The sequence below is a fragment of the Haliaeetus leucocephalus genome, unplaced genomic scaffold, assembly GCF_000737465.1.
Source record: "Haliaeetus leucocephalus isolate CR32 unplaced genomic scaffold, Haliaeetus_leucocephalus-4.0 Scaffold228, whole genome shotgun sequence".
Taxonomy (NCBI): Eukaryota; Metazoa; Chordata; class Aves; order Accipitriformes; family Accipitridae; genus Haliaeetus; species Haliaeetus leucocephalus.
Genome location: NW_010972664.1, coordinates 21,015,794 through 21,041,776, shown reverse-complemented (window position 1 = coordinate 21,041,776; position 25,983 = coordinate 21,015,794). Strand labels below are relative to the sequence as shown.

At 45.7% G+C, this 25,983-nt stretch overlaps 1 protein-coding gene across 1 annotated transcript in view; it reads right to left on the bottom strand.

Moving 5' to 3' along the window:
• Nucleotides 1-218: 218 nt before the first annotated feature.
• ATP1A1 (ATPase, Na+/K+ transporting, alpha 1 polypeptide) overlaps nucleotides 219-25,983 on the bottom strand; it is a 26,280-nt gene continuing 515 nt past the window's right edge. Inside the window, exons 2-23 of the mRNA XM_010567451.1 lie at nucleotides 19,680-19,787; nucleotides 18,405-18,464; nucleotides 17,206-17,409; nucleotides 16,734-16,847; nucleotides 16,076-16,210; nucleotides 15,758-15,875; nucleotides 14,543-14,811; nucleotides 13,298-13,496; nucleotides 11,769-11,878; nucleotides 10,197-10,331; nucleotides 9,450-9,642; nucleotides 8,776-8,951; nucleotides 8,095-8,231; nucleotides 6,056-6,206; nucleotides 5,343-5,511; nucleotides 4,566-4,720; nucleotides 4,105-4,228; nucleotides 3,174-3,319; nucleotides 2,916-3,046; nucleotides 2,238-2,339; nucleotides 1,013-1,104; nucleotides 219-556 (exon numbers count right to left, since the gene is read on the bottom strand). Coding sequence (XP_010565753.1) covers nucleotides 528-556; nucleotides 1,013-1,104; nucleotides 2,238-2,339; nucleotides 2,916-3,046; nucleotides 3,174-3,319; nucleotides 4,105-4,228; nucleotides 4,566-4,720; nucleotides 5,343-5,511; nucleotides 6,056-6,206; nucleotides 8,095-8,231; nucleotides 8,776-8,951; nucleotides 9,450-9,642; nucleotides 10,197-10,331; nucleotides 11,769-11,878; nucleotides 13,298-13,496; nucleotides 14,543-14,811; nucleotides 15,758-15,875; nucleotides 16,076-16,210; nucleotides 16,734-16,847; nucleotides 17,206-17,409; nucleotides 18,405-18,464; nucleotides 19,680-19,787 — 3,057 coding nt within the window. The 3' untranslated portion in view covers nucleotides 219-527. The remainder of the gene's footprint in view (nucleotides 557-1,012; nucleotides 1,105-2,237; nucleotides 2,340-2,915; nucleotides 3,047-3,173; nucleotides 3,320-4,104; nucleotides 4,229-4,565; nucleotides 4,721-5,342; nucleotides 5,512-6,055; nucleotides 6,207-8,094; nucleotides 8,232-8,775; nucleotides 8,952-9,449; nucleotides 9,643-10,196; nucleotides 10,332-11,768; nucleotides 11,879-13,297; nucleotides 13,497-14,542; nucleotides 14,812-15,757; nucleotides 15,876-16,075; nucleotides 16,211-16,733; nucleotides 16,848-17,205; nucleotides 17,410-18,404; nucleotides 18,465-19,679; nucleotides 19,788-25,983) is intronic.

Genomic DNA, 25,983 nt, shown 5'->3' with positions numbered 1-25,983 from the left:
AGCAGTTTGTCACATTAGGCACTGAACTAGAGAGTGGGATACATCAGGGCTTTTAAAAACCGCATATGCTGTTGTCTCTGGGTCAAGCAGCTCTGCTTCCCTGCTACAAAAATGGGAAGCCAAGAGCTAACCCATGCTGTCACCACCACACCTTAAGCAGGGAGGGGAGGCTGCTCTGAACCATTCTGCCTTGAGAAAAACATCCACCTAAGACCATGTGGGGGCATCCTCTTATAATCCATCTTTATTTGTAAAAATCCACATATAAAATCTTCAGTTTCCTTTTACAAAAACAAAAAGGCACATAAAACTACTCAAACTCTCATCCCCATGGACTGATGGTCGGACACTCCCCCCACCCCAACCTCCCCCTTGCTTTCTCCTCCAGTCCATGTTTCTTCATGTTTCCTTTTGTTTCAGCTCGCTCCTGTCCAGGAAGTTCTGCACTTGCAAAGATGAAGTACACACACAGGGGAGATGGTGGAGAGGTGGCATGGGCTGTGCGTGGAATGTTTTACAGGTGCTTTTTAGTAGTAGGTCTCTTTTTCCACCCAACCTAAAGGAAAAGGAGGGAGAAAGCAGAGTTAGCCTTAAGGCAGACCAGGTTATGAGCTTCACAAGAGCTCCTTTTATAAGCTCTGGAAACTTGCACTGTAGCACCTGAGCTAGTAAGTGACCTGCCACGATGGAAACATCTTGCCAAACTGTTGATGTGCTGCAGCTTTCAGGCCCCATTCCAGCTTTCTAGAACTACCAGAGCTTTAATCAGTCTTTTCCATCTACTTCAGTGCACTGCTACTTTCATATACTGCAGGGTAATGCAGGGAGAGGGACAAAGTCCTTAATTTGAACTAACTGCACTATTTAATGCTGAGGAAGGGAAAACACAGCAAAATACACCCCTGCGTAGGGCTCAGCACTGGGGGTCCCTGAGCATTATCAGAGCTTCTACAGAACTTGGCAGCATGAAGAGGTGGGGAAGGAAACACACAGATTAGCAGCATATTCTTACCACCAGGGTTGCGTCTGATAATGAGCTTTCTGACTTCATCATACAGGAATATGAGGAGGGAGTATGGGAAAGCGCAGAACCACCAGGTTGGCCTGTTTGGGAGAGGAGACAGTGAGAACACAGGCAGTGGAAATGCTCTTTGCCTAGCAAGAGCTCTGACTTGATGGCACAGAAGAGTGCAGGAAGGCTGGCATGTCCCAGCTTGCCAGCGTACCAGCTCCCACAAGGCTGTGGGTCAGCCGAGAATCCTCCAAGCCAAGAATTACCACCAAGTTTTCTGCTGCAATAGGTTAATCCACTTTTGGATATTAATTCCAACACAAGGTGCGTCACAGCACCTTTGTTCATCTCTGTACCAGCACCTCCCCACCTATTAATCTAGGAATATTTCCTCTAAGTACACATAACCTTTGTGCCCACAGCCTTGCTCGCTTAAACCGTATTGGTTTCCCTTACAATTTACACATGCTAACATCTAGCTGCTGCAGGCACTGGGCAGAGGCCAGCTTTCTTGTCAGGAAATGCTCACACTTCAGCACCAAACTCCAGACAACACTTCTGAAGGGAACGTCAAGATGTACCAGGATTTTTTTTGCCATGAAAATTTCATGGCACTTAAGCCAGAGGACTGTTCGAAGTTTGAGACTAAACCCTGCCATGAAACGTTGCATGCCGTTGAGCAATAATGCTTAAGATGTTGGCACCCTCCCAACTGTTAGGAAAGTTACTGTGCACCAACTGGTCATCTGCACCTATGTAGCATCTTTCAAAAGACTCTACTACTTGTGCTATTTCTGTGGAAGGTAGAAAAAGGTACAAGATGTCAACACCAGTTCTTTAGTAAAGAACAGTCCCTTGGCCTATGGAGGCTTTCTGGCTTTCTTTGGAGGTACATACCCCTACCCATAAAAATACCCCATGCAAGTAAGTACAAGAGCAGCTGTACTACAGTGCACTGGTACAACCGAAGTTGTGTTGCTAATTTTTAGTGGGGCACCAAACTGCAGGCTCCCCATAAACTTTCCATAAGCAGTAAAGAAAAGCAAAGCCCTGGCGTGCCACACTACAGCAAAGGATCACTCACACCCTCTAGGCTGAGCTCTTCTGGGTTAAGACTAGGTTTCATGATCCACAAGCTCACAACTACTTTTTATCCATCTCACCACCCAAGCACGATTGTTCTGTGGTACACAGCCTGCTGCACAAAAAGCATGATGCAACTTACTTGAGAGGGTACATCCTTAGAGCAACATCCATCCCAGGGCAGTAGGAGAGGAAGGCAGCCAGAGCAGTCTCCTCAAAGAGACCAAATATTAAGATCTTGTTCCTAGTAGAAACAGGAAAGCAGTCAGGGACTTTCACAGATGAAATCCTAAAAAAACACCTAGTGGCCACATGGTAGTGAATGGAAACAGACATTCTGGGCTAGACCAGAAGTCCATCAGGTGGGGACTATCAGGCCATCCAAGATGATGGCACGGTTGTCACAAGGGTCTCTTATGTCTCTAGACATAAGAGATATTCCAGTTCACAACTAAGTCAACCAGCAATTGCTTTCATCACAAATTCAGAAGGAGGCTGGGGTTCATGCCACCAGGTCTCTTGATAGACGAGCTGCTCTGCTGCCGCACAAGGCTGTGTGCTGGAGTACGTCACTATCCTTTGAGGTGGGCTACCTCCCACAGACAATGCCAGCAGAAGTCAGCATTTCACTGTCTCAGCCTGACAACTGTAGCAGGTACTACAAGAGAGCACCCAATCCCCTTATTCATTGCCAAGGCACCAGACTGTTCAAGACTTATGCCAAGACGCCCTGACACTGCTGGGATGAAGAACTAGAATGCCGTGTGCTGGAGAATACACAGGGTCCCATTCTAAATCCTCCATGGGCAGCCTCACTTACTTCATCCCCTGCTGGAAGACGGAGTTTCTTCGGGTCTTACAAATGATCAAGTCCGCCCACTGCACAACCACAATGCTGACAAAGAAGGCTGTATGGCAAGTGAACTCCACTATTTTCCTCTGTTCGTAGGTCTAGGAAGCAGACAAAGCAGAGAGCACTCGTTCAGACATGCTGCCTTTGCTCTCTGGTGCTCACAACCAAGTTCAGCAGGCATTAGTATTCTGGCTGGCAGCCTCTAAGCTGTGCCTCAAAACTTACCCATTGCTGCCCATAGCTGTCTTCCACATCATTAATCCATCGGTCATCCCACTGAACTCTAATCCCTAGCAAGCCAGAAGGCCAGAACCCATTCTCTGCCATGATTACAAAATAGGTAAAGAAACCTCCAAGGGCCTGGATCATACCTAAACAGACAAGAAAGGATGATAAAACTGATGAAGCTACTGTGTGGTGCGATTGTAACAGAAAGCAGTTTGCAGGAGACCCCAACCACCTAAAAAATTACTCGTTGTGGTGCTCAGTCTGCCAAACAACAGCTATAGAAATAGTTCACACTAACATGAAGTTCAGCTGCAACCCTTTTGCTGAGCGGCTTCTGCTCCCAACTTTGTACAGAGTTACTTCTGTTCTGCCCTGTGCTGTGATGGCATGGTACTCAAGGACACAAGATAAAACTCCCTTTGTATTCTCATTAAGCCTTGCCCACCCCCCCAACCCTTGCAAAATACAGTCAAGAAGGTTCCCAAGGTCTGCTGCAATTAAGCATGAGCTCCCGTCCTGTGAACTGGGCACATCTCTCTAGCTGCCTTTAATCAAGGCTCCTAATACTGTGTGTTTAGGGATACACTGGAGAGAATCCTTTACTTCTAATTAAACTAACAATGGGATCTATGTTCTTGCTGAACGAGTCTGAACCAGAGGAGAGCTGGTTGTCAGCCAGTTCCTTTACAGCACTATGCAATTAAACAAAATTACTGTGAAAGCGATTCAATGGATCAAGCTGCACAAGCCACCGCTATGTGCCATGGGGGCAGAATCACGGCAAGCTCTTAACAGCCTGAGGTTCTGGTTTACACATCCCAAACCTCAACCCTACCAAAATAAGCAGAAAAGGCACTGACTCAGGATGGTGTATAACCCCCGCTACCACCAAGTTCAAATCAGTGCCAGAGAAAACAGACCAGCTTACCAATCTGCCCATAGGCCATGCTGATCAGCCGTTCATTCACCAGCTTGTCTGTTTTGGGATTTCTGGGCTGCCTCTTCATGATGTCACTCTCTGCTTGCTCATATGCCAGGGAGATAGCAGGGACCTTTGCAAGTGGTAAACCACTGTTAGAACTGTTTCAATTTTCCACTGTATATAGCCTTCCCTGCCCCATGTTTTCAGCCTGAGAAACAGCACTGCCCGAAAGCCCTAGCTGTAGTTTTCAAGGAAGGATCTTACCACCTTCCCCATCCCCAGTTTGTCCTTACATGGTACTGAAGGATCCCCAGACTCAGAGCCATGAGACAGGGAGTGTGGATTAAGGGAAGATCAAATGGTCACTTGTTTTAAATCAGAACACTAGAGAAAACTGTATTTAAGCATTTTCCTTCCTTTCCTAAGAACACCCACATTTCTTCTTGAGACAAAAAAAAGACATTCACCATGTCAGTGCCCAAGTCAATGCAGAGGATGGTGACTGTTCCCAGTGGAAGGGGTATGTTCGCAATGATGAAGATCAGGAACGGCGTGATTTCAGGAATGTTACTGGTCAAGGTGTAAGCAATAGACTTCTTCAGGTTATCAAAGATCAGACGCCCTAGGGCAAGGAAGAGAGAACAACATAACTCTCACTTATCAGCAGAAGGCAGCCAAGTAGCTCACAGGCAGCTTCAGTGGTAACACTGAAAGGCAAAATTCTAGTGCAGCAAACTGAAGAGGTCTCTCGCATGTAAGTGTGAGACTGTGTGCTCCACCACAGCATCACCTACACAGAGTAACATTCTTGGTCAGAGCAATCAGGCTTCACTGCATACAGCAGTAAGATACTAAGCCCTGGTTTCTGAAGATCATCAAGAGCCCCTGGAGATATCCTCTGTTCTGCTCCTGTTTGAGAGCTACTGCTCCATCAGGGAGGAAAATGTGTCAGACTCAGCTGGCAAAGATGACTGTAGGGTTGGTGTCAGGTAAAAGGACAAAGTAGCTTTTGTTACTCAGCTGCTTTCTACTGTTACCCATCCCAAAGGGTCATGCTGGTCCCATGGAAAGGGAGAAGACTTTGAATGGAGGAGGGAAGTGCTGTCCTCCTTGGAAACACTTGTCATGGAGACAAGCTCAAATAAAGGAGAGCCCTCCAGACACCTTTATTTCAGAGGGAATGAGTAAATAACATTGCTGAAGCATGTCACTTTGCCACCACTGCACACAAGTGATAAACTCACCTTCTTCAACCCCAGTGACAATGGAAGCAAAGTTGTCATCCAGCAGAATCATGTCAGCTGCCTGCTTGGAGACGTCTGAGCCAGCAATACCCATAGCAACACCAATGTCAGCCTTTTTCAGGGCTGGGGAATCATTCACACCATCACCTGTGACTGCTACAATGGCACCCTAGTCAAAGAGAGGGATATAAAGACTGAAATCATCATGTAAGATGTTTTGGGCAGAAAAAGCTTTCTTCTATCTTTCAGGACTTGAAGCATAAAAATCCCTATTTCACTTTGCTGTAAAGAGACGTCAGTTTCTCCTTGTTTCGCCTCACCCCTTTCCCCATTCTGATCAGGCTTATCAGAGAACCATGCTGCTCTCTCCAAAGGAGATGTTGGACAACATCTAAACTTGTTGAATCCTCCTCTGCCAAGCAACTCCAGAGCATTTAGGAACTAAGTGTGTTAAGCATCCTAGGATCAGAAGAAAGCCTCAGTACAAACTGCAGGTGTTTTCCTGCAAGACCCTTTTATTTATGTATTGTACAGCAGCCAGACATCAGCAGCTGAAGACTGCTGACAGATTGAGATCTAGTCTGGCCCTTTACCTGAAGGCACTGAGAAGAATAAGCCCTGCCACTTCAGAAGGCAGCACTGGTTAGTAGTTTATATATCTACATGTCTGGGGATTTCTCTGATATGAAATCCTTGGACCCCCTTCTCTTTACCTGTCGCTGACAGCCTTCCACAATTATAAGCTTCTGCTGAGGAGATGTTCTGGCAAAGACAATTTCTGTATGATGAATCAGGATGTCATCCAGTTGCTCACTAGTCATGTCCTTCAAATCTGAGCCATGAACAACACAAGCTTTGGCATCCCTGCAATCAAGAAACAATATAATGTTTTACTTCACAAGTTAAACTAAGTTTCTCCTTAGTTGTATTTGCCCCATAAAACTATGGCTCTTCAGTGCTCTAGGGAAAGACCAATGCCTGCTGTAACTGAATACTAACCCAGGCAGCCTCTGCACAGAAGTTTGATGCTCCAAGTTTAAAAGGTAGATGGGGAACACAGACAAGACAACAGTGCCAAGCAACAGCAAAAAACCCCATGAGCAGACTAATTCTTTCTACGGCTTTTTAAAATGCATCAAGGCAAAGACTAGTTGTTTCCACAGCTCTTGGACTCTCTGCAAGAAAGGAGCCCCTGGCTCAGGCAGTTAGCTTCCAACATCACAAGAGATGCTGTGGGCTTCTGCAGGCAATCCTTTTTGCAATAGACTGATGATCTACACATGGCTCTTCACAGAGAGAGCTCACGCAATGCCAGTTCAGACTATTTTACACTCTTCAGCAACAAAAGCATGCAACGTTATATTTAGACTGGTTTGGTACCCTGCATGCTACAGCAAACTACCACCTCTCTAAGCCAGCATACCATCCCTTATAGGTCTAGAAGACTATCCACACAGCTCGTGCTATCACCCAGTTTAGACAGGGAAATTCCTTCCCCACCCTTACAGCCAGCTGCTGACCTGCTCAGTCACACAGCCCAGTGATCCCCAGCCTGCATTGCTAGGTTGTGAAGTTACCCTCAAAAAAAAAAAAAAAAAAAAAAAAAAAAAAAAAAAAAATTCAGACACAAAATTTGTTTTCCCAAAAAAATTTCATTCCACAGGGTGTCTCTATTCACAGTTCATAAGCTACATGGCTACCCTCCAGCCCAAACACAGGCTGGGTCAAGCTAAGCAATGCAGACAGCCCAGCCATTCTGCAAACAGCCCGCTTTATGCCAAAGCACATTTTCTGAGGATGCCTCAGTTCTGCACTAAGCTATGAAGGCAAACATTAACCCCTAAGAGGAAGGAATTCCATTGTCACATTTATTCTGCTTGTAGCTACTGACTAGTGCCAATTCTTCCACCCAGTCCAAATCCTGCTCCCTTTGCCCACCTACAGTCACACCCAGAAGAGAGTTTGAGAGCAGGAGGGACAGAACTGGGCTCTGAATGATCAAGTTTATAAGTGGCATTTCAGTTCTACTCTCTAAACAGTATAAACCAGTTAAACAGAGTTTACTTGCGGTAGCCCATTCAGTCTGGATTGTGACTAACAAACTAGGCATTTTCTTTTTACCAGAGTTTTCCCATGAACCTGTAAGTTATCTTACTTAATAAGCTTGATTAAGTATATGTTTGGGGCAAAACTAGACCTAGCCTCTGTTTAAAGATCTGGAATCACAGGAGCACGTGGTTTCAGGCTCTGCAGCAGCATTGCTCAAAACAGTCCCCAAACAGCCACTTCCCTCCCCTATGCCATTTTAGATACTTTTTTCCTGCCTGCTACGTTGGGCCAGTACATGGTGCTTGTGCAGCGACATGAACCAGGCAGGGCAAATGCTTAGCTCAAGGGGAAAAAGTCAGCCCCCCGAAAGACTCCACCCAGCTGGCTGTTTCTTTCCCCCAGCGTGGGGACAGACCAGGACAGGCAGCTACAGGGCAGAGAAAGGACAGAAGAAACTGCCCGAATTTCCTGTATTGAGCTTACTCCTAACTAATTCCCATGCACAAGAGACATGCACATTCAAGACAGCCTTTTGCATTCTTCACATAACTCATGATACACACTGAGGAGCCACAACATGCTGAGCTAAGCAGATGCCAAGCTTTTCATATCTAGGGAGAGATGCTGAGGGATTATCCAAGGCAAGGAGAGAGGTAAATGCTTAATTCTTTGAACAGCTCTGGCCTTCCCCACCAGTCAGTACCTAGGGTTGACCTGGCTGACAGGAATGTTGAGTCGAGCAGCAATATCTTCTACTGTTTCATTGCCCTCAGAGATGATGCCGACACCCTTGGCAATGGCTTTGGCTGTGATCGGATGGTCTCCAGTAACCATGATAACCTGAAATGCAAACAGACTGCCGTGAAAGCCTTGCCGGTACTGCAGAGCAACACTGCCCAAAAGGCAGGTTCCCTTGAGACTGAAAAGGCCACGTGGCTTTTGTTCTACTAGCAAGCCCTGGCACAAGGCACGCCTGAGGTACAGGCAGTAACCTGTTACCAGTATGCAAGGGATTAAGGTGGATAGAAGACAAAGAAAATTGTTAATACTGAGTCAATAGATCTAGTTCCGTTTCCAGCCTGTGCTTTGCTCTCTCGTCTCTGTCAGTACTGTGGGACAGGCAGAACACATCTGAGCCAAATCACATGCTTGGGGACACCATGCCATCAGCACGTGCCAGTGCCCTAGCAGTCTGGAGTCTAACTCATTTTTCAGTCCATTAACATACAATCATTTGTAACTCAGAAATGAAGCCTGAAGTAGTACTAGTTAAAACCTGATCAATACTTCTCTTCATTCACATTACAGCAACACAGAGAGTAACAGAAGCCCTTTGTATCTACAGGTATAGAGCAAGGTGATTTTCAACCCTGGAATAAACTACCTTGATCCCAGCGCTTCTGCATTTGCCAACAGCATCTGGCACAGCAGCACGAGGAGGGTCAATCATAGACATCAGTCCTACAAAGCAGAGTTTGTCTACAGGAAAGTTCACGTCGTCTGTATCAAACTGGAAGCCTTCAGGGAACTGGTCATCAGGCAGAGCCAAGTGACAGAATCCTGTAACACATCAAACCCATGTTTACTCTGTTCCTACGTATCAGGAGGCAGAGAGAGCAAACTCTTATTGCTTCTCCAAACAGCTATGCAAGAATAACAGGGCAGCATCAAAGGTTTAGCCAGGGCTATTGAGGCAAGAGTCACACTCATATTCTGATAACTAATAGCTGTTGCTAGGTGCCCAGACACAGCTTGGTTCACATGCAGTGGAGCAAATCTAATACCATGTGGCCCCATGGAGACTGAAGGTACCAAATGCTTTGCTTCATTTTGATCTAGGCGACCCAGCTGCTGGGCAAGACGAGACCCTGCAGGCTGCCTTTTAGATTAAAGGCTAAAGACAGGACTGTTCCTATGTGAATTGCTGAAGTGACCTTGACTCAACACTATGGTTACACTGCAGGAACAGACTACAACCCTCCACTTAATCTGTGGGGACTCCACACAGGAGCATGAGGGACAAATCTTTCCCCATTTATTAAGGCTGCTTTTCCTTACCTAACACTCTCTCCCCAAGGCCTCCCAACTCAAGGTAGGCATTCTGAAAAGCATCTTTCATTTCTTCATCCAGTGATTGCTCTTTGCCGTGAATAAGAATGGTGCTGCAGCGATCCAAGATCCTCTCTGGAGCTCCCTTCATCACCAGCAAGTAACGGGATTCTGATGGATTTGCATTTTTGTGGATAGACAGCTAGGGTGGAAGAAATGAAACTGTTTTATTGACAAGTACCACAAAGGTCACAAGTAATCACCATCACTCAGTGTTTTGTCACTAGCTCAGGACAGTTTCTGATATTCTGCTCTAGTTTTCATTGACCCACAACTTTAAAAAGGTTCACAAACTAAGGAATTACTATGCATTTTTTTAACATTGACATATAACCACAGAGGCTGCAATGGCCTTTTTTATATCCAAGTTCCACCTGTTAAGGTCATTTCCCAGGAATTCATTCCTATTCCCAGATTTGAGTTCTTCCATTCTCCATGCACTACAGCTGCACAGGTAGGAAGCATGTCTGGTCTTTCCTCAGCAGCTGACACCTTAGTGTCAAGGCAGCTCCAGAAGCTCTTACACAGTGTAACTAAGTATGGGACGTTAACTTAAATTTATAGTCTTGAGCAGTCTACAAGCAAGTAATGGCTAGACAAGATTTTGGCACCAAAACAAGTTTTGAGGCACACTGCGTGCAAATTTATGTTAAGTGCTTCACACAGCAGCTCTCCCTCAAGAGGACACATGCTTACCTGGTACTTGTTGGTAGAGTTAAATGGTATTTCCACCACTTTGGGATACCTTTCTCTCATCTCCTTGACAGAACCACAGCACAATTCAATGCATTTCAGAAGTGCAGACTCAGAGGCATCTCCTGCCACTGCTCTCTGAGGAAAGAAAACAACTATCAAAGCGTACATTCCAGCAGATTCACCACAGAAGATCTGATATTTCAAAAAAAAAAAAAGTGTATTCATCTCTGCCCAGTCCCAGCTTCTACATAACACGATACAAGAGCAAAGAATAATTAATTCTATTATCTAGTACTGACAAATACTGCATTTCAGAATGCCAGGCCTCCCAGCTAGAGAGAGCAGCAGTCTTCTGGTGCAAAAGTCAAGAAGCCCATTTAAAGGGCAGAGAAAGTAAGGTAGGCAGGTGCAGTCAGAGAAAGAGAGGCTGGAGGGTAAACTTTAAGAACTGCTGTAAGTTGCTTCCCATGAAGAATAGCAAATGTGAGATCAAGACTGATGACATGCACACAAAAAGACTTGTATGGGCTCTCCCACCCCAATGTAAGATCAGCTTATCAAGCCTCTGGCAGGTAAGATTTAATCTATCCATGCCTCCTGCCCCATAAAGTTAGCACTGGTAGAGATTGTAGATGGGGGTTCTCAGCCCTGGAGATCTGTGTGTTCTCAATGTCCTGCTTGAGTTTCCTTTGCTGCAATTTAAACCAAATATTTCTTGCCCTTCTGGTCTCTTTGTCCATGAGAAGTTTTTTGTTTGGTTGGTTGGTTTTTTTTTCCCCCTTGTTTTTATACTGCTTTTTGGTATCTAAAGACTTTTAAGACTCCCCCCTCCCAAGTCTTCCTTGGATGGAAATAACTCCAGCTCTTTATCTTAGGTCTAAAAAACATGACATGAAGTTATAGTCAGAGAAGTGCTAGGGAAAAATAATTTTTCCCTCATTTCTGTTACCACAGCATCAGAACACTCTTGGGAAGTTTACCAAGCAACATGACTGATGTTTGACAGCTTATAAGCACTTTACAGTTAATTTCAGCCCTTGCTGGGTCACAGTTCAGAAGCAGGAATCTGAATTGATGTTATGCTAGCATTTGCACCAGCACTGAACCAGCAAAAGCTTAAAAAGTCAAGACTTGCCAGTGAGAACAGACTGGCTAAAGACAAACAGTCTCCCATGACTGCTGCTCCCCCAGCTCTGGTGTCTACTTCTCCCAGCTCCCAGAACCATGTGTTTGTAGCTTTTAAGTGTACAAATGCCAGAGACAGCAATTCTTGGATTGGGAAATGCCTAGGAAAGCTTTCTGGTCTTTCCTAGCCCTGTCTGAATTACCTGACCTCCCAAACAGACTGTAGATGCTAGTGGATGGCAGGGAGTCTGCTGTGGGAAATGTCTTCCCAGTCCCAACTCCTCTGCCCACAGCACATCTCCTACAAGAGTGCCAGACTGCAGAAAAGATTAGGAATGGCAGATACCTCTACTTTGCAGGTTCCTGTGACCCACGGGACGTAGTCTCACTACCTCTATAGGAACGTGGTGGTGGGGAACAGGACAAACATTTCTTTTAGGAACTCACCTTAAGAATTGGTACATTTTCCTGGTTGGCCTGAAACACAGCACGGTTGCAGAGACCTGCAACTCTGGACAATGCACTCCAAGTAGCTGAGCTCTTGTCAAAGGAAGCACCTGAAAGCCAAGGAAGAACGTCAATAAGCCCAAAATCCCACAGGCTTAAGAGCAAGAAACCTTTACCTTAGAAACAGGAAACAGAGCCTGTCAGCACACTACATCTCTTTCAATCCTCCTCCCTTCCCAGGTACTTGAGGAGTAGCTGATTATTTTAAGACCGGAGGGTGAAATACCAACAGTGCAAGAGAACACCTCTGCTTTCAAGATTCCAGTAATGGCTGCATCCAGCAGCAGCAGAGGCCATGCTGACAAAGCCAAGGAATTCTGGACAGATAACATTCTTTCAGAGGCTTGAGTCAGGGATGCTGGGTTCCACCTCCAGGTTTTCTCACTTTATCTGTCACCCAGGAACTGGATGAAATAGCTCCCAAAGGAACAATGCTTAAACAAAGATACTGCTTCTCCCATGCTGGCTCTTAAGTTGGCTCCTAGGGAGATGAACTGAACAGACAGTTAACTGATAAGCTAGTGTACTTTCCATGAAGTCTTCTAGGTTTATTTCTATTGCAGCCAAGCCAACTGTTGCCAGGCCAAAACCGAGTGCCTTCCACTTTATTTATAGCTTGTTACTTTGCACTAGTGTTAAAGACCAAGAACAGTAAAGCAGTTTTTTTTAAGTGGTTCAGGCAAGCACAATGTTTTGGAGTGGTTGGGGGCAGGGTGCAGCACCACCACTGGAAAAAGTTTATGCTAATGATGTGTTGCAAGCACAACATTTCACAAGGTAGATGACAGCTAGGAAACTCCTGAATTTGGTTGTACTAAACAGTTCTGGAGAGATAAGTACCTCTCTCAATTGCACAGCACACTGAGATTTCAGATTCTTATCAGTGTCTACAAGAAACTTCCTGCTGAAGTCTTACAGTCACTTCATTCATTGCTACCGCTCTGCAAACACAACAAGGATGTTCTGGGAAAACCCCTGTTCGAGCGCAGCCATCTAGTTCAACATGGGAAATTTCCATCTATGTCCAGTTGATTAGACCCAATTTATTATCAGAGTCAACACCTCTGCTGCCCACACTTTCAGCAGACTTAAGATAGGGCAATTTCATCAGATACACTTCGGCAAAAATAATCAGGTACTTTGAAGTACAGAACAGCAAATATTTCTACATACGGGACAAACATAAGGGGCTGAACATTCAAGAGGCTCAAATTCCAATGGAGTAATTCTGAGCAAAAGCAGCTATATGGAGTCTGATTAAAAAAACCTGTGGTACAGTGCAAAGCTTTTTATGTGTTACTGCAAGTCTTTTAAGGCTCACTGTAGGTCATATGTTAGAAGTCCTTGCACTATGAACTTCACTTGGACTGGAGAGCTAGAAACATGGGTTCTTAGAAGTACAAGCATACAAGAAGCCCCAGGAAAAGCCATTTTTTAATGAAATGCCTCAAGCGCAAAGATGGTCTTACCACTCTGGTTCTCGGTAGTATCAGCCTCATGAATCTGATTGTCAAACCACATGTGTGCAACCGTCATGCGATTCTGTGTCAGAGTGCCTGTTTTGTCAGAGCAGATGGTGGATGTGGATCCCAGGGTTTCCACAGCTTCCAGGTTCTTCACCAAGCAGTTCTTACGAGCCATACGCTTGGCTGTTAGTGTCAGACATACCTGGAGACAAGGAAGAAGACAACAGGCTAGATGTGCTCGTGCACTAATACAATGCTACACTGTGGGCATGGGATGACAACCAGCTTATGTGCCCTGCAGCAATTCCCCAACTCCATGCCCACCCTGCCAACGCAAAATAAATAGCAACATTTAGGCCCAGCTGCCAGGTTTAAATGATACATTTTCCTCATCACAAAGCCTCCAGAAAAGGACTCACAAGGCTTCAGTCCCCTGCTTCTCAGTGCATTAGGAAGGAAATAGCATGCCCCAGACTAACATTTTAGTTCAAAGTTGCAGTTCCCTAATCATAAGAACTCTCAAAATATGTGAAGGCAGGTCACATATGAGAAGGCTCAAAATAGCTCTGGTGATAGGGCTGCAACTTACTGGTGTAGGAAGTGAGCAGCCCCAGCTACCCTTTCTCACCAGAGGCTCTTAACCTGCTTCCAGCTCCCAACTGTTCATTCCCCAGCTCAGCTGCTGCTCTGCTTCCTAAGGCTGTATGGAAGCCTCTAGCCCTGTCCACCACCACCCTCTACACAGCCAAGCACACCCAGATACTCCCACCATCTCTTCAGGAAACCAAACTTACAAGAACCTCTGCCAGGTCCCAGATCAAAAGCTGGGACTAGAGTGAAGCTTGCTGGATGCTCTGCCAGCCCTTCAGGGTTGGAGGGGCTGGTGTGCCTGTGGGTATAGAAGCCCCGAAGAGTTGTAACAGGAAGGCCTCTTCTTGCCACAGAAAAAGGCAAGACAAGTCCAGAACTCCTAGTCTTTCTCACTTTAGTTCTATGATGCCAAGCCTCTGTGCAGGTCTAGCTTAGGGACTCATCTTCATTAGAAAAACAGCTGCAGAACTTGACGCTGATACAGGCAACTAGTCTGAATACACCAAATTTATAAAGCCTAGCCCTACACACACACCACAGAGTTCCTTCCATTACTTTAGTGTTTACCCCTGTGCATGTGCACTGAGCATGAAGCACTCCGCTTCCTTAAGAACCATATACGTAACTCATTCAATCTTTTTTACCAACTTCACTCACCGTGACAGTTGCAAGCAGCCCCTCGGGGACGTTGGCAACAATGATCCCAATGAGGAAGATTACAGCCTCCAGCCACGTGTACTCAAGGATGAGTGACAGGATGAAGAAGGAGACACCCAGGAACACAGCCACTCCAGTGATGAGGTGGATAAAGTGCTCGATCTCCATGGCAATTGGAGTTTTTCCCCCTTCCAGTCCAGAAGCCAGACTGGCAATACGGCCCATCACAGTGCGATCCCCAGTGCTAATGACAATGCCACGGGCAGTGCCTAGAAGAGAGACAGGTTTTAGAAAACAAAAACCCTTCCCAAAACACACTAAACTGAGTTTGCTCAGCCTGTCCTAGAGTTTAGCGAGCTTTGCCCAAAATAATGCAGGTAGGCATTCCAATGGCCAAAGTCTCCCACTGCAGCCTTTCTTACTCTAGCAGCATGAGAAATAAATGGAGATAAGTGCTGCACAGGATTCTCATGTGACTGGTCAAGCTGTATGCCCTCTGCCTTCTATCCCAGGGAATCAAGTGCCGATTGCAGGGAATGAGAGGAAGCCATCTTCAAGAAGTAGACAGCATTCTCTTCCCTTCTGTAAGGGCTCATTTTCTTTCCCTGAGGCTCTTGAGCAAGATCAAGAATATCCTTCAGTTTTGCTGGGTTGGGTTTTTTGGGGGGATGGGAAAGAGCAGGGGACAGTCTGCTGGTAAGAACCTGTCCAGAGAGGACACGATAGGAGTCAGGCAGAATTCTACACCATCACTGAACAGTCACACCTCGACACCCTGTGGGTGTGGAAAAGATGCTCTGGGCTTCAGCACAGAGTACCTACTACCATACTGCTGCAACAGGAGGTTCTGCCAGAGATGTTTGAAGTTCCTGCTTTCTGCAGCAGCTGTAGTATTTCTTATAGCTCTGCCTAACCATTTGCATTCACATTATGTTATCTGCACTTCAGCACTGCTGTAATAAGGCAGTCATGCTTTAAGACACACCACTCCTCTAGGAGCGGCTACAAAGAAAAAAACAGTAGCGCTGTGGAGCCTTCTTTGCCCATTGTATGGTATTGCAGTTGGAATGGGCAAAGCCTTTACTGGGAACTTCCAGCCTGCTCTTGCACGGTAGGAATAGGCTACCAACACACTGAACTCACACAGCATTTGCATTGTTTACCTATACAGTTCAGTCACTAGCATTGTCAATCCTTTCGCGGAGAGTCACATACCTTCCACACAGTTGGTGGAAAAGAAAGCAATGTTCCTGGTCTCCAGCGGGTTCTCATTGGAGAAGTCTGGAGACCTCGTCTGAGGCTCCGATTCACCGGTAAGTGATGAGTTATCCACCTACATGGAAGACATTACTTTGTCATATGCAAGCAGGCAGAGATGCCTTCAGCAATGAAAGCAGATAAAACACTAGGTTCTCCCCCCGCCCTTCTCTTCCACTCCACCACCCATTCACAGCATAGAAGACATTCTTCTAAACCAGACTAATTCATCATCCTTCGTAATAAAGTTTTTCAAACAGCATGTCACTGCTGTACCTTGCAACCATGTGCAGATATGATCCGAAGGTCGGCTGGAATTCTGTCACCTCCTTTCACCTCCACTAGATCTCCAACTACAACACCTTCAGCATTTATGCTGATCTTCTCACCATTTCTGACTACAAGGGCTTGCTGAAAGACAGTAAAGAAACAACCTATATCAAAAGCAACTCTTAAGGGGCTCAAAAGATCCGAGTACCTTAAAATAATTGTGCTATGATTCTATGAGGTTTCTACTTGTACTAAGATATTTATCTCCAATATGTAAGTTATTTTAGAAAAATAGCTATTTTTGTTTTCTTGATATTAAAGTTCCTTGTTGCCAAGGTAACAGTAAGATAGTTAGGTACAATACAGACTGTCCATGAAGGAATCTGAGTTTTAATACTTACCACACCAGTTACTGAACTCCCCAGGCTATCGAGAAAGTGTCCTCTGAATTTTAATAAGCTGGTGGAACTTACAGGGTGCCAGGAACTGCCCTGGCATAGTTACTTGGAGTATATAGAGGAAGGAGTCTCATAGACCCCTCGAAATTAAGAGCTAGTAACCCACACTAACAGTCAGGCCTTTTGCAATTGAAGTCGATGTTTAAAACAGTTAATAACCCCAAGCTACAGCTTGGCAGATCTCAAGGAAATGAGGTATTCCATACCTGAGGCACCATGTTCTTGAAGGACTCCATGATCTTGGAACTTTTTGCTTCTTGGTAATAAGAGAAACAGCCAGTTATGATAACCACAGCTGCCAACACAACACCCAGGTACAGCTACAAGGAGCAGAGAAAGTGAGTCAGAGGACAGTCTGCCTGAAAGGCTTCCCGTTTGTCCAGATAAATTGCTTGGTATTTAAGTGCCCCATTACAAAGCATGGAGGTGCTTGCAGTCTCTGTACATTTTGTACACAAAGGCCGTCCACAAGCTAGTGTTGCTAACACAACACGAAGGAAGTCAGCTGTTCATTTCATTATGTGGAAGCACTCCAAGACATGTTAAGCTCACACACTGAATTTCCCATGCTTATGGGAAAAGCTTCTGGACTGAATGCTTAGAGGAAGAAGTTAATCTGCTTTGAGCCAAACAGGCTGCTCAACCTGCCTTTGAAGTAAACCAGACATTTTTACTTACATTATCATTGTTGGGCTCCTCCTCCATCACGCTTTGTATGCCGTAAGCCAGAAAACATAGAATAGCACCAATCCACAACAGGAGCGAGAATCCTCCAAAGAGCTGCCGACAGAACTTTACCCATTCAGGAGTGGTGGGTGGGGGCGTGAGGGAATTTGGGCCATCACGAGCCAAAATCTCAGCCGCACGTGCAGAAGTCAAACCCTAGAAGAGAGGTTCCTTTTATCGGCATTGTGGCAAGACTGACTGGGGAAGGTAGCCCTGAAATTGTTCATGTTCTACCACAGCAACAAGGAGACGCTAACAGGTAATGAGATCTCCACAGCTGCCAGGGCTCTGCAACACAAGTGCAGGATGTGAAAGCTGAATGCCAAAAGAGGAGCTATGGGATGTTGGATGCTCCTTGAGGAGCCTGCAGGCCATGGACCTACAAACACTGAAGAGGGGCAGGACAAGAAGGCTACAGCAGCAGACTTTGAGCTCTGAGGAACAGCCCAGTGCAATCCATCCTATCAAATTATAGAACTAGTGAAAGCTGGAGGCCATAAAGATGATGACACTTTGGATTGGCCTTCCAGGAAGTTCAGCTTTCAGAAGCCAAGTTCTCTCACAGAAAGTGCAAGTCTCTGCGCTGTTATAGAGTAAAAGCAGACTTGTTGCTATATGTGATCATGCAAAAAACATCAAGCAAAACAAACAAGAGCAAAGGTGCAAAACTGCTGCAGTGCTTCTGCACTGGACTTTGATGTTAGCTAGGACATTTGCACACTTCTTACTACAAAAGGGTAAAATTTTAACTGCTACTCGCCATCATTAAATCTCTGGGCATGTACTAGCTCACTAGACTACATCTGCAATATAACAAACATTTGCCTTTATTACAAGCTCCTTGGGAAAAAAAAATAAATCCAAGAATCAACTTGACCTTGGAACAATTCAGAGGCAGATAACAGTGACTTTGTTAGAAACAAAGTCACTAAAGTATTGCAGCCAGGCTGTGCAGTGGGAGGACGACAAGAAGTATTTGTGAGCTCAACAGTTTTCCCGAAGTCTGGGAAACTTAACTGGAGGAGGGGAGATTAAACAAAAGACAAAGAAAAAAACCAGACCACCCGGATCTCCCTTTGTGAAGTGCTCTGAGCCAAGACTGATCCTTTTCAGATCAGGGCAAGGAAAGAGGGAAAACAAAGTCTACCTACCCGACTCAAGTCTGTTCCATATTTACGATGAAGTTCATCAAGGCTCAGCTTGTGGTCATCCTGAAAGACAAGAAATGGTTGGGGAGGAAAGAGATCAGCAAAAGCTCAGCAAGTCCACCCCCCACACCAGGTTTCCTATCTGTAACAGTTTGGTGAGATAGCAAGCCTCTAGCTCACCTTCTCTGTGAAGAAAATCTCAATCTCATTCCACAACTCAAAGCAGCCTCATCTTCAGCATTGTGTCTATTTGGATATGACATGACAGCTTTTTAAACAAACTCTGACTGTATCTCAGTGCAGTCTTTATGCCCCCAGATTCTGTGAAGCCTCAGTGGGGTGGTTTTGTGGGGGTTTTTTGGGGGTGGGGGGTGAGGAGGGGAAAGGAAAGGAGTTGGGAAGGAAGGTAGGAATGTACCGAAGATTAACCCTGTAATTTCACACATTTTTAAGTAATGCTGCCAGCTTAAGCAGTGTTTCTTCCCCCAACAAGGTTCCTTTTTGCAGCCAGGATATTTTTCAATTGGATCCTATTGGTGCAGAGCAGTGCCTCACTTAAAAGGTTGTACTGGAGGGAGCAGATGCTTTCGGTTAGCATCACTACTGAACACAAAATTTCACCTTAAAGCAAGCTTTAGCATCCCTTCTCCCTAACAGAGGGGACAAAAATGTGAAAGCCCAGACTCAAATCCACAGCACAGAAATAAAACCTGCATCACCTTCAAGGAGAGCAGCTCTAAGCCAGATGATGCTCATAGACAAACGTATAGCACCATCCAACATTCACAGATGGGGAGGGGAGACACTTCCCACAGACTCAAACATGATTAGAAGGAATAATACTGAGGTCAATCTGAACAGAGGCCAGCAGTAAATGGAGCTGCACAGACTCAACTCCTCAGCTGGAATGAAAACAGCAGTCTCACTCATATGACAGGACAATAAAGCCTGCAATGCTGCTATCCAGACAGCGCTTGCCTGGGTGAGGAAACACAGCTACACTGTGCTATGGGTAATGCAGGCAAGCAGAGACTTGGGTTCTGTGTCAAGTGCCTTTTGAGAAGTGATGTTTTCGGGGCCTACTGCGTGGTCATCTTGGTGCTGAAACACTTGCAGTATGTCTGGCTTGGAGACAGAGGGGACAAGAAGGGAGATCAATGCCTTCAGTCACACCATGCTGTCAACACACCAGTTCTTTTCTCTTAGTCACACGAGGCACAGGGTTTTGAGGGTAGTAAACGTTCTTAAAGCTCCTCTTTCTGTGCCCTGCACTCTTACCATTGAGACTTCCTTTTTAAGCTCATCCATGTCCCTCTCCTTCTTCCCCTTTTTCTTCTTTGCGCCATGCTCTGATGTAGCAGTGGGCTCATACTTGTCTCTTCCAGCCTGCAAGCGAAGACACAGTACTGTTAGAAACACCTTACAGTCAACTTCTACAGTAGTAGACATGAACTATGCACAGGAGACTGCCATGCAGACAAAACAATTACAGTTTATTAAAGTTATGCCACTTCAGTAAACAAACAAAAAAAGAGCTAGTGAGCAGACAAGTGTGCTCAACAGCATCCCCAATACACAGATCACAGCCAGATATTGTGCAAGTCTAGCTATGAGGAAAGCAAGCTACATGCTACTCAGTCAGCGTTGAAGTGCGAGCCCCAGCTCAAGCTGAAACAGTGATGAAGAGCAGAAGAAACCAATTCCTGAGTGCATACGCATGTTCCCTTCAAGGCATTAACTTCTCCTCCCTCCACATCCTCTGGCAAGGAGCAGCCTATCAACTGAAGGTAAATAAAAGGTGGTATCTCTGACTGGTCAAATCTGGGGGTAAATTCCAACACTTTCATTCTCAGTTTGGCACTCTAGCTGGCTGGTTACGCAACAGAAATCTGCTTTCAATTTATGGCAGTTGGACCAGCAAGAATGGTATACAAAGCAGCAGGACACTTTTGCAGATTCAATCTGTGCTCAGTCCTGCTTACACTTCACAGAGCAGATGATTCGCTTAAAGCCTCTTTATTCAGATGGATTTTCATTCACTGTCATTATGGTTAATTCTACATGAAATCATGCAGAGATTTAGGTCTTGTCACGATGGGGTAAACAAGCATCTACAGACGAACAAGTCACGACATAGCACGTATAAACATCACTTAAAAGACAAAAAAAAGAGTACATAAGAGTTACAGGCAGAAATAATCCTGAACCACAAGTAGTTTAGACGCCCTGTGCGATACCAAACCCAGGTACCAGTACAGCCTCGCAGTGCAGTTCCTTCATTAAGTACTCCATACATTTCCTGACTCTTACAAGCCTCCAACAGCAGCTTTTTCCTCCCTTCCCTTCTGCATGGGTTCTATTGCATCCCTGCCAAGTTTTATGTGATGAGGTTTTCACCCAATAAGATCCCTGAGAAGTATTTTGAGATGAAACAGCAGTTAGTGGCACCAGAGTCAAACCGTTAACAAGATTAAGAAAAGGTTTCAAAGGCATCGCCTTGCTTGATCTTTGCATGAGCACCTCAAATCACAGACTGGATTCCAGAGAGCGATCTGGACACAGAAACTATTGTTAAGATCCAAGAACTGTCCTGTTGAGCAGCAAGCACAGGAAATTTTTATTATTTACTCCAAGAGAAGTAGAAAACAAAACCAAAAGTGAAACTACACACACAAAAAGGGAAAAAAGTAATGACTTTTCTAAAAGAACCCATCAGTCACATCTAGACAAGGATTTTTATTGTTCCGAGAAAGCTCTGTGCACACCACTGCAGCCATGATCATACAGTTCACGTGCACAGAAGCCCTCCCTTGCCCTGTTCAGTAAAGGCAAGCTCTGCATCCCCCATATCCTTGCAATGCAGCTAGAGCTGTGCATGGAAACAGTTTTCAATAAGTGGAACAGAGGCGAGTTGTTTGCCTCCTCTCGTCTAGGAAAAGGATACAGAACTACAGACTCTCAGCATTCCTAACATTCTCTTCCTTGCACCTAAATTCCCATTTCACTTCTTAAAAAAAAAAGCAAAAGCCACAGAACTTAAGCCATCACGGTCCTCGCATTCCAGCATCACAAGAATTTGCCATGGGGCAATTCACAAAAAGTCACCATGAAGCATCTCTCTTTTTAAGTCTCCAAAGGAAACAACTTTGATTTCTGCTAGAGCTCTAGCAGACAAGTCCAAACACACTCCTGCACAAAACACATGCTTCTTGATTACTGCTTGGAGACAAGACATGATTTCTAATGAAGGTGAAGGAGCTGGTGCCTCGACTAGCAGTCCCTCACCTTCAGCTTCACCCCTTCCCCCCAGAAAAGGTTGGCAAGCTCTTGCAGGTGATCTAAAAACCTCCTGGTACTTTGAAACTTCTGTGAGAAGTACAGTTACGCAGCTTGTAGGGGGCAGTGGTGAACAGCACAGGAACGTAGGAGTGTTTAGCCCTTTCAGCCGCAGAGACAACCTACAAGTGGGCAAACACGGAAAAGGCTCACCGCCCTTGTTCAAGCATGATTTGCTTAAAAAAAACCTGAACAAAAACCCCAGCGATCAGCTGCAGTCAGGACAAAAAGCCAATAGTTACTCCTTTCTTTAAGCACCCAAGTATTTGGGTCTTAATGAAGTCCATCTTACCGAGGAGCTCAGAGTTCCTCAGTTAAAAAAAAAAAAAAAGAAAGCACAATACCTTCCCTTCTGTTACTTTAGTACCGCATCGCACCCTTACAGAAAAGCTAAGTCAGTAGAATCAGTTTCAGCTCTTACTATAGGATCATTTCATGCAGAGTCTGAACTTCCTGCTCCATCATTCAAATCTGAACTTGACACAGATCAGAGTCAAAGTCCTGCCCCTGTTCTGTGCCTTCAGGGCCATTGTCTCTCTTTTGGCAAGATGAACCCGATCTGTTCAACAAAGACTTGTGCTGGCTGGGCTGCCAGGGACAAGGGGTTCATCCCACCCCTCAACGCTGTAGGATTTCCCTGCTCTCCCCTCCTTTTCCTGCCATAGGAGGAGAAGGCAGCCTACAGTACTCCAGATTCACATCTTATGGAGAACTAATCACATGGCCTGAACACAAAGGAAGGTCTGTCTCATCAGAAATGTCACCCCTGTTACTTGACTTAGCCTAGGAACTCTGACTCATCAAAACTGCCACAGAAAAAAATAAAAACACAGCTTTTTTTTTCCATGCAAGATTTTTTTTTCCCCCCATTGGCTTAAGCACAACATTTGTACACACCAGTGTAAGAAGTTTTATACAGCCCCCAGAAAATCCTGTTGTCTTTCAGATACAGCTTATGCTTTTCCGCTCTGGACTAATTAAGCCATTCATGGCTGATGTTCTCAACACAAGCCATGATTGACCAGGAAACAGGAGGGGTGCAAATCAGCAGACAAACTCAGAAGTACTCTATTCTAACATCACCTAATCCAACAAGAAATGTCAAGCAACAGCCAAAATAAATTACACAGTCTCTGGAGGCCTGGTCTGTTCTAGTACTTATGTCATTATAATCAACTGTGCAGAGAAAACAGAAAAGTTACTGTCCTGCTGCCTCATGAGACAGTCTTCAGTAAATATATTAACCAGATGAGTCATGATAGAGACTATGCCTATTGGAGTGGAAACACCACTCCATGACCCTATGTAATCTTAGCAAGGGATGTGAATGCCTTCTCTGGATCCTTCTTACTCCTTCCCAAGAGCTGTGTTCAATCTCCTATCTTTAACCACAAGTCTAATCAACTGCATCAATTGAACAGACTCTCAGCATCTAGGACAGTACGAAGCAGTTTTTACTCAACAGCTATTAATTGCTCGTTGTGAGCAGACTGCTGCTTCCCGAATTATGAAAGGACAAGCTCTCCTGCCTTAACAAGGAATCTAAACCTTGCAAGGGTTTTCATCATCAGGGTAAAAACAGGACCACCCACACACCTTAAGACTTCTCTGGATATTAGTACAAACATCTCTACTTCTCATGGAGCTGCCTGAAGACCCAAGTGCAGAGCTGGCCTTCCAAATGCCACTGCTGCAGAGCTGAGCAGCCCCTCCTGTTTTTTCGGCGCTGTGCCAACTACGGACTGTCATCTCCCACACTTCTTTGCCTGGAATGTTAGCGCATCTCTACCACCAACCCAGACATCTCTAGCAGTCAAACACATTAAGATCAGTAGACTGGACACAGTTCTCCCCCAGAGGAGCTGGTGACTTGAGCTACCCCTTGAAAAGGCCTGGGTGAAGCATGACCTTCTGCAGTTTTCAGCAGGTCAGGATCCCACTGCGTTGTGGGATTGCAACCCACAGGTACAGACCACTTGCCAGAGACCCTTCATGCTGTTACACTGCTTTCGCAAAAACATGTGTTGACTGGGCCCAGGGTTTTCTCTGGCAAAAGGAGTATCCTCTAGCCATTGTAATAAAAAGCAGGAATGAAAAAGATGGGGGAGGGGGAGAGTAATATATTAAGATTTCTTAATTGCACCAGATAAGAATCGCTTTGATTTGCGTAATTTTTCCTCGGTGCATTACGCAGTAAGCCTTCCTAGTTTCTGACAGGAAAAAAAACCCTTAACTGGGGTTCAGGCATTAGCACTGACCTCCAGAAGCAACTCAAAGCACACACCAACGATCGTGTGCTATGCCTACACAGCAAGGGAGACGGAGTAAGGGAGACACAGCGAAACATGCTGCTGTCCGCAGACAGTTTCCAGGCAGCTCTGAACAGAAATGAAATCCCGGCTGCTTTCCTCCACTACGCACACCCCCTTGGATAATCTGCTTTTTGGGCTGAACAACATTCCCCTGCAGCTCACGGCCCTCCCCTCGTCCCGTTACCATTTAAAGTAAAACAGACACTCCACTCGGCTTCTCCTCACAGCCACAAAGACAAGGAACTTGTCCTCTCACACTTACGCTCTTACTTTCTCTTCCATTGCATGCTCCCATGGGAAAGAGGTTTCCTTTTCGGGCACCCTAACTTGGGGCAGGCCCATGCTGTTCAGCGTTCCATCCACACAGTGCCTTTTTCACAACCTTGCTCTCTCACATCCTCATTTTTCTGGTGCCCAACTACCCACATGCATTCTCAACGCTAAATGAACAAATCTTGTGACTTGCTACCAGAAAGCCTAAGGCAGCCATACACTGTTGGATTATCCCTTGTGTCAGCGCTTCAGCTTCAGGCCAATTGCTCTATTATCCATGCAACCTACGAAATTTGAAATGGAAGCAAGACAGCCAACAGCCTTCTTTCTATATTAGAAAGCATTTGTGCCTCCTATTAGTCCAGCCAAGGCAGCCTAAGCCCCTGAAGCCTTTTGCACTACAGTCATCTATACGCACACAACCCTAAGGCTTCTTTGATGATTTAAAGCATCCAGAGGACTGCAACAACACCAAAACTCCTCTCAATGTTTTATCTCTTAGGTGACCTCTTACCGTCCATGCTGCCTGTTGCCCACCAAACTGAAATACATCACGCTGGGCTGCCAAGCATCAGAAGGAGTTCACTGAGGAAAAAACACACACACACACACACACCCAAATCCTGAAAACCCACCCCACACACTCCTCAACCCCCATTTCCAAGTAAATGTCCATTCAGCCATGTTCTTGCAGCTCCCCTACTATTCACACGGTTATGTCAACATTGCCACCATTGTACCGCACGGATGAGGACAATGCAAAGTCAAGTCCATGTTTGAACAGCGCTTGGGAAGCACAGAACACCTGTAGGCAGGGACACGCCACCACCTCAGCATCTCACGGCCCTGCGTGGTTACCCTCTCCTCGAGCAGCAGAGAGATTTGGGAATTTTCCAGGAGCGAGTCTAAAACAAAAGTAAGTAGAAGTCTACGCACATCCAACTATACAAGCTACACAGGGAAGTATTTGAAGGGAAAAAAACAAACATCCAAACAATAAAACCCAGCAACTAGTCTTCACTTTTTCAACATAAAATAAAAACAGAGCAACCTAAGAGGTGTTTCTGCTCCACACACGGGTGTTTGATCACAACATCCCACTTCAAAAAGTCTTCACGCCTGTTTTCCAGCACCTTCACATCCACTTTTCCTTAGTTAGGAGATACGGTCTGAATTAAGGGTTTCTCCTCCTTGTGGGCTACAAGGTGGAAACAAGGCTGGTACAGGGCAGAAACCGCTGCACGGCCTTCTGTGGTGCTTTTATCACCCCAATTAACGGGATAAGCACGACAAAGTCAGGGGCAACCGCCTCCCTCCTTGCCACCATCTCCCAGCACACCCATAGGCAAATTAGCCCTAATAAACCCTAATAATCCCCACAACTCCCCTTCCCCCCCCCCCCCGCCCTCCGGCCTCAACAAGTCTAAAGTACTCCTACGAGACGAGGGGAGCAGCCACGCTCCGCAGCTCAGCTCCAAAAGGGCATCAGATAACACCGGCCCCGGGGGCTGCGGGCCTCACACGCCCCGCGGGCGGGAGGCCCATTTTCGGGGGGGGACGGGGGGCGGACGACCGACACACGTTAAGAAGAAGGCGGCGGGGTTTGGGTTCCCCCCGCCCAGCCTCCACAGGCAACAGGGCCCCCTCCGCGGCCATGTCTG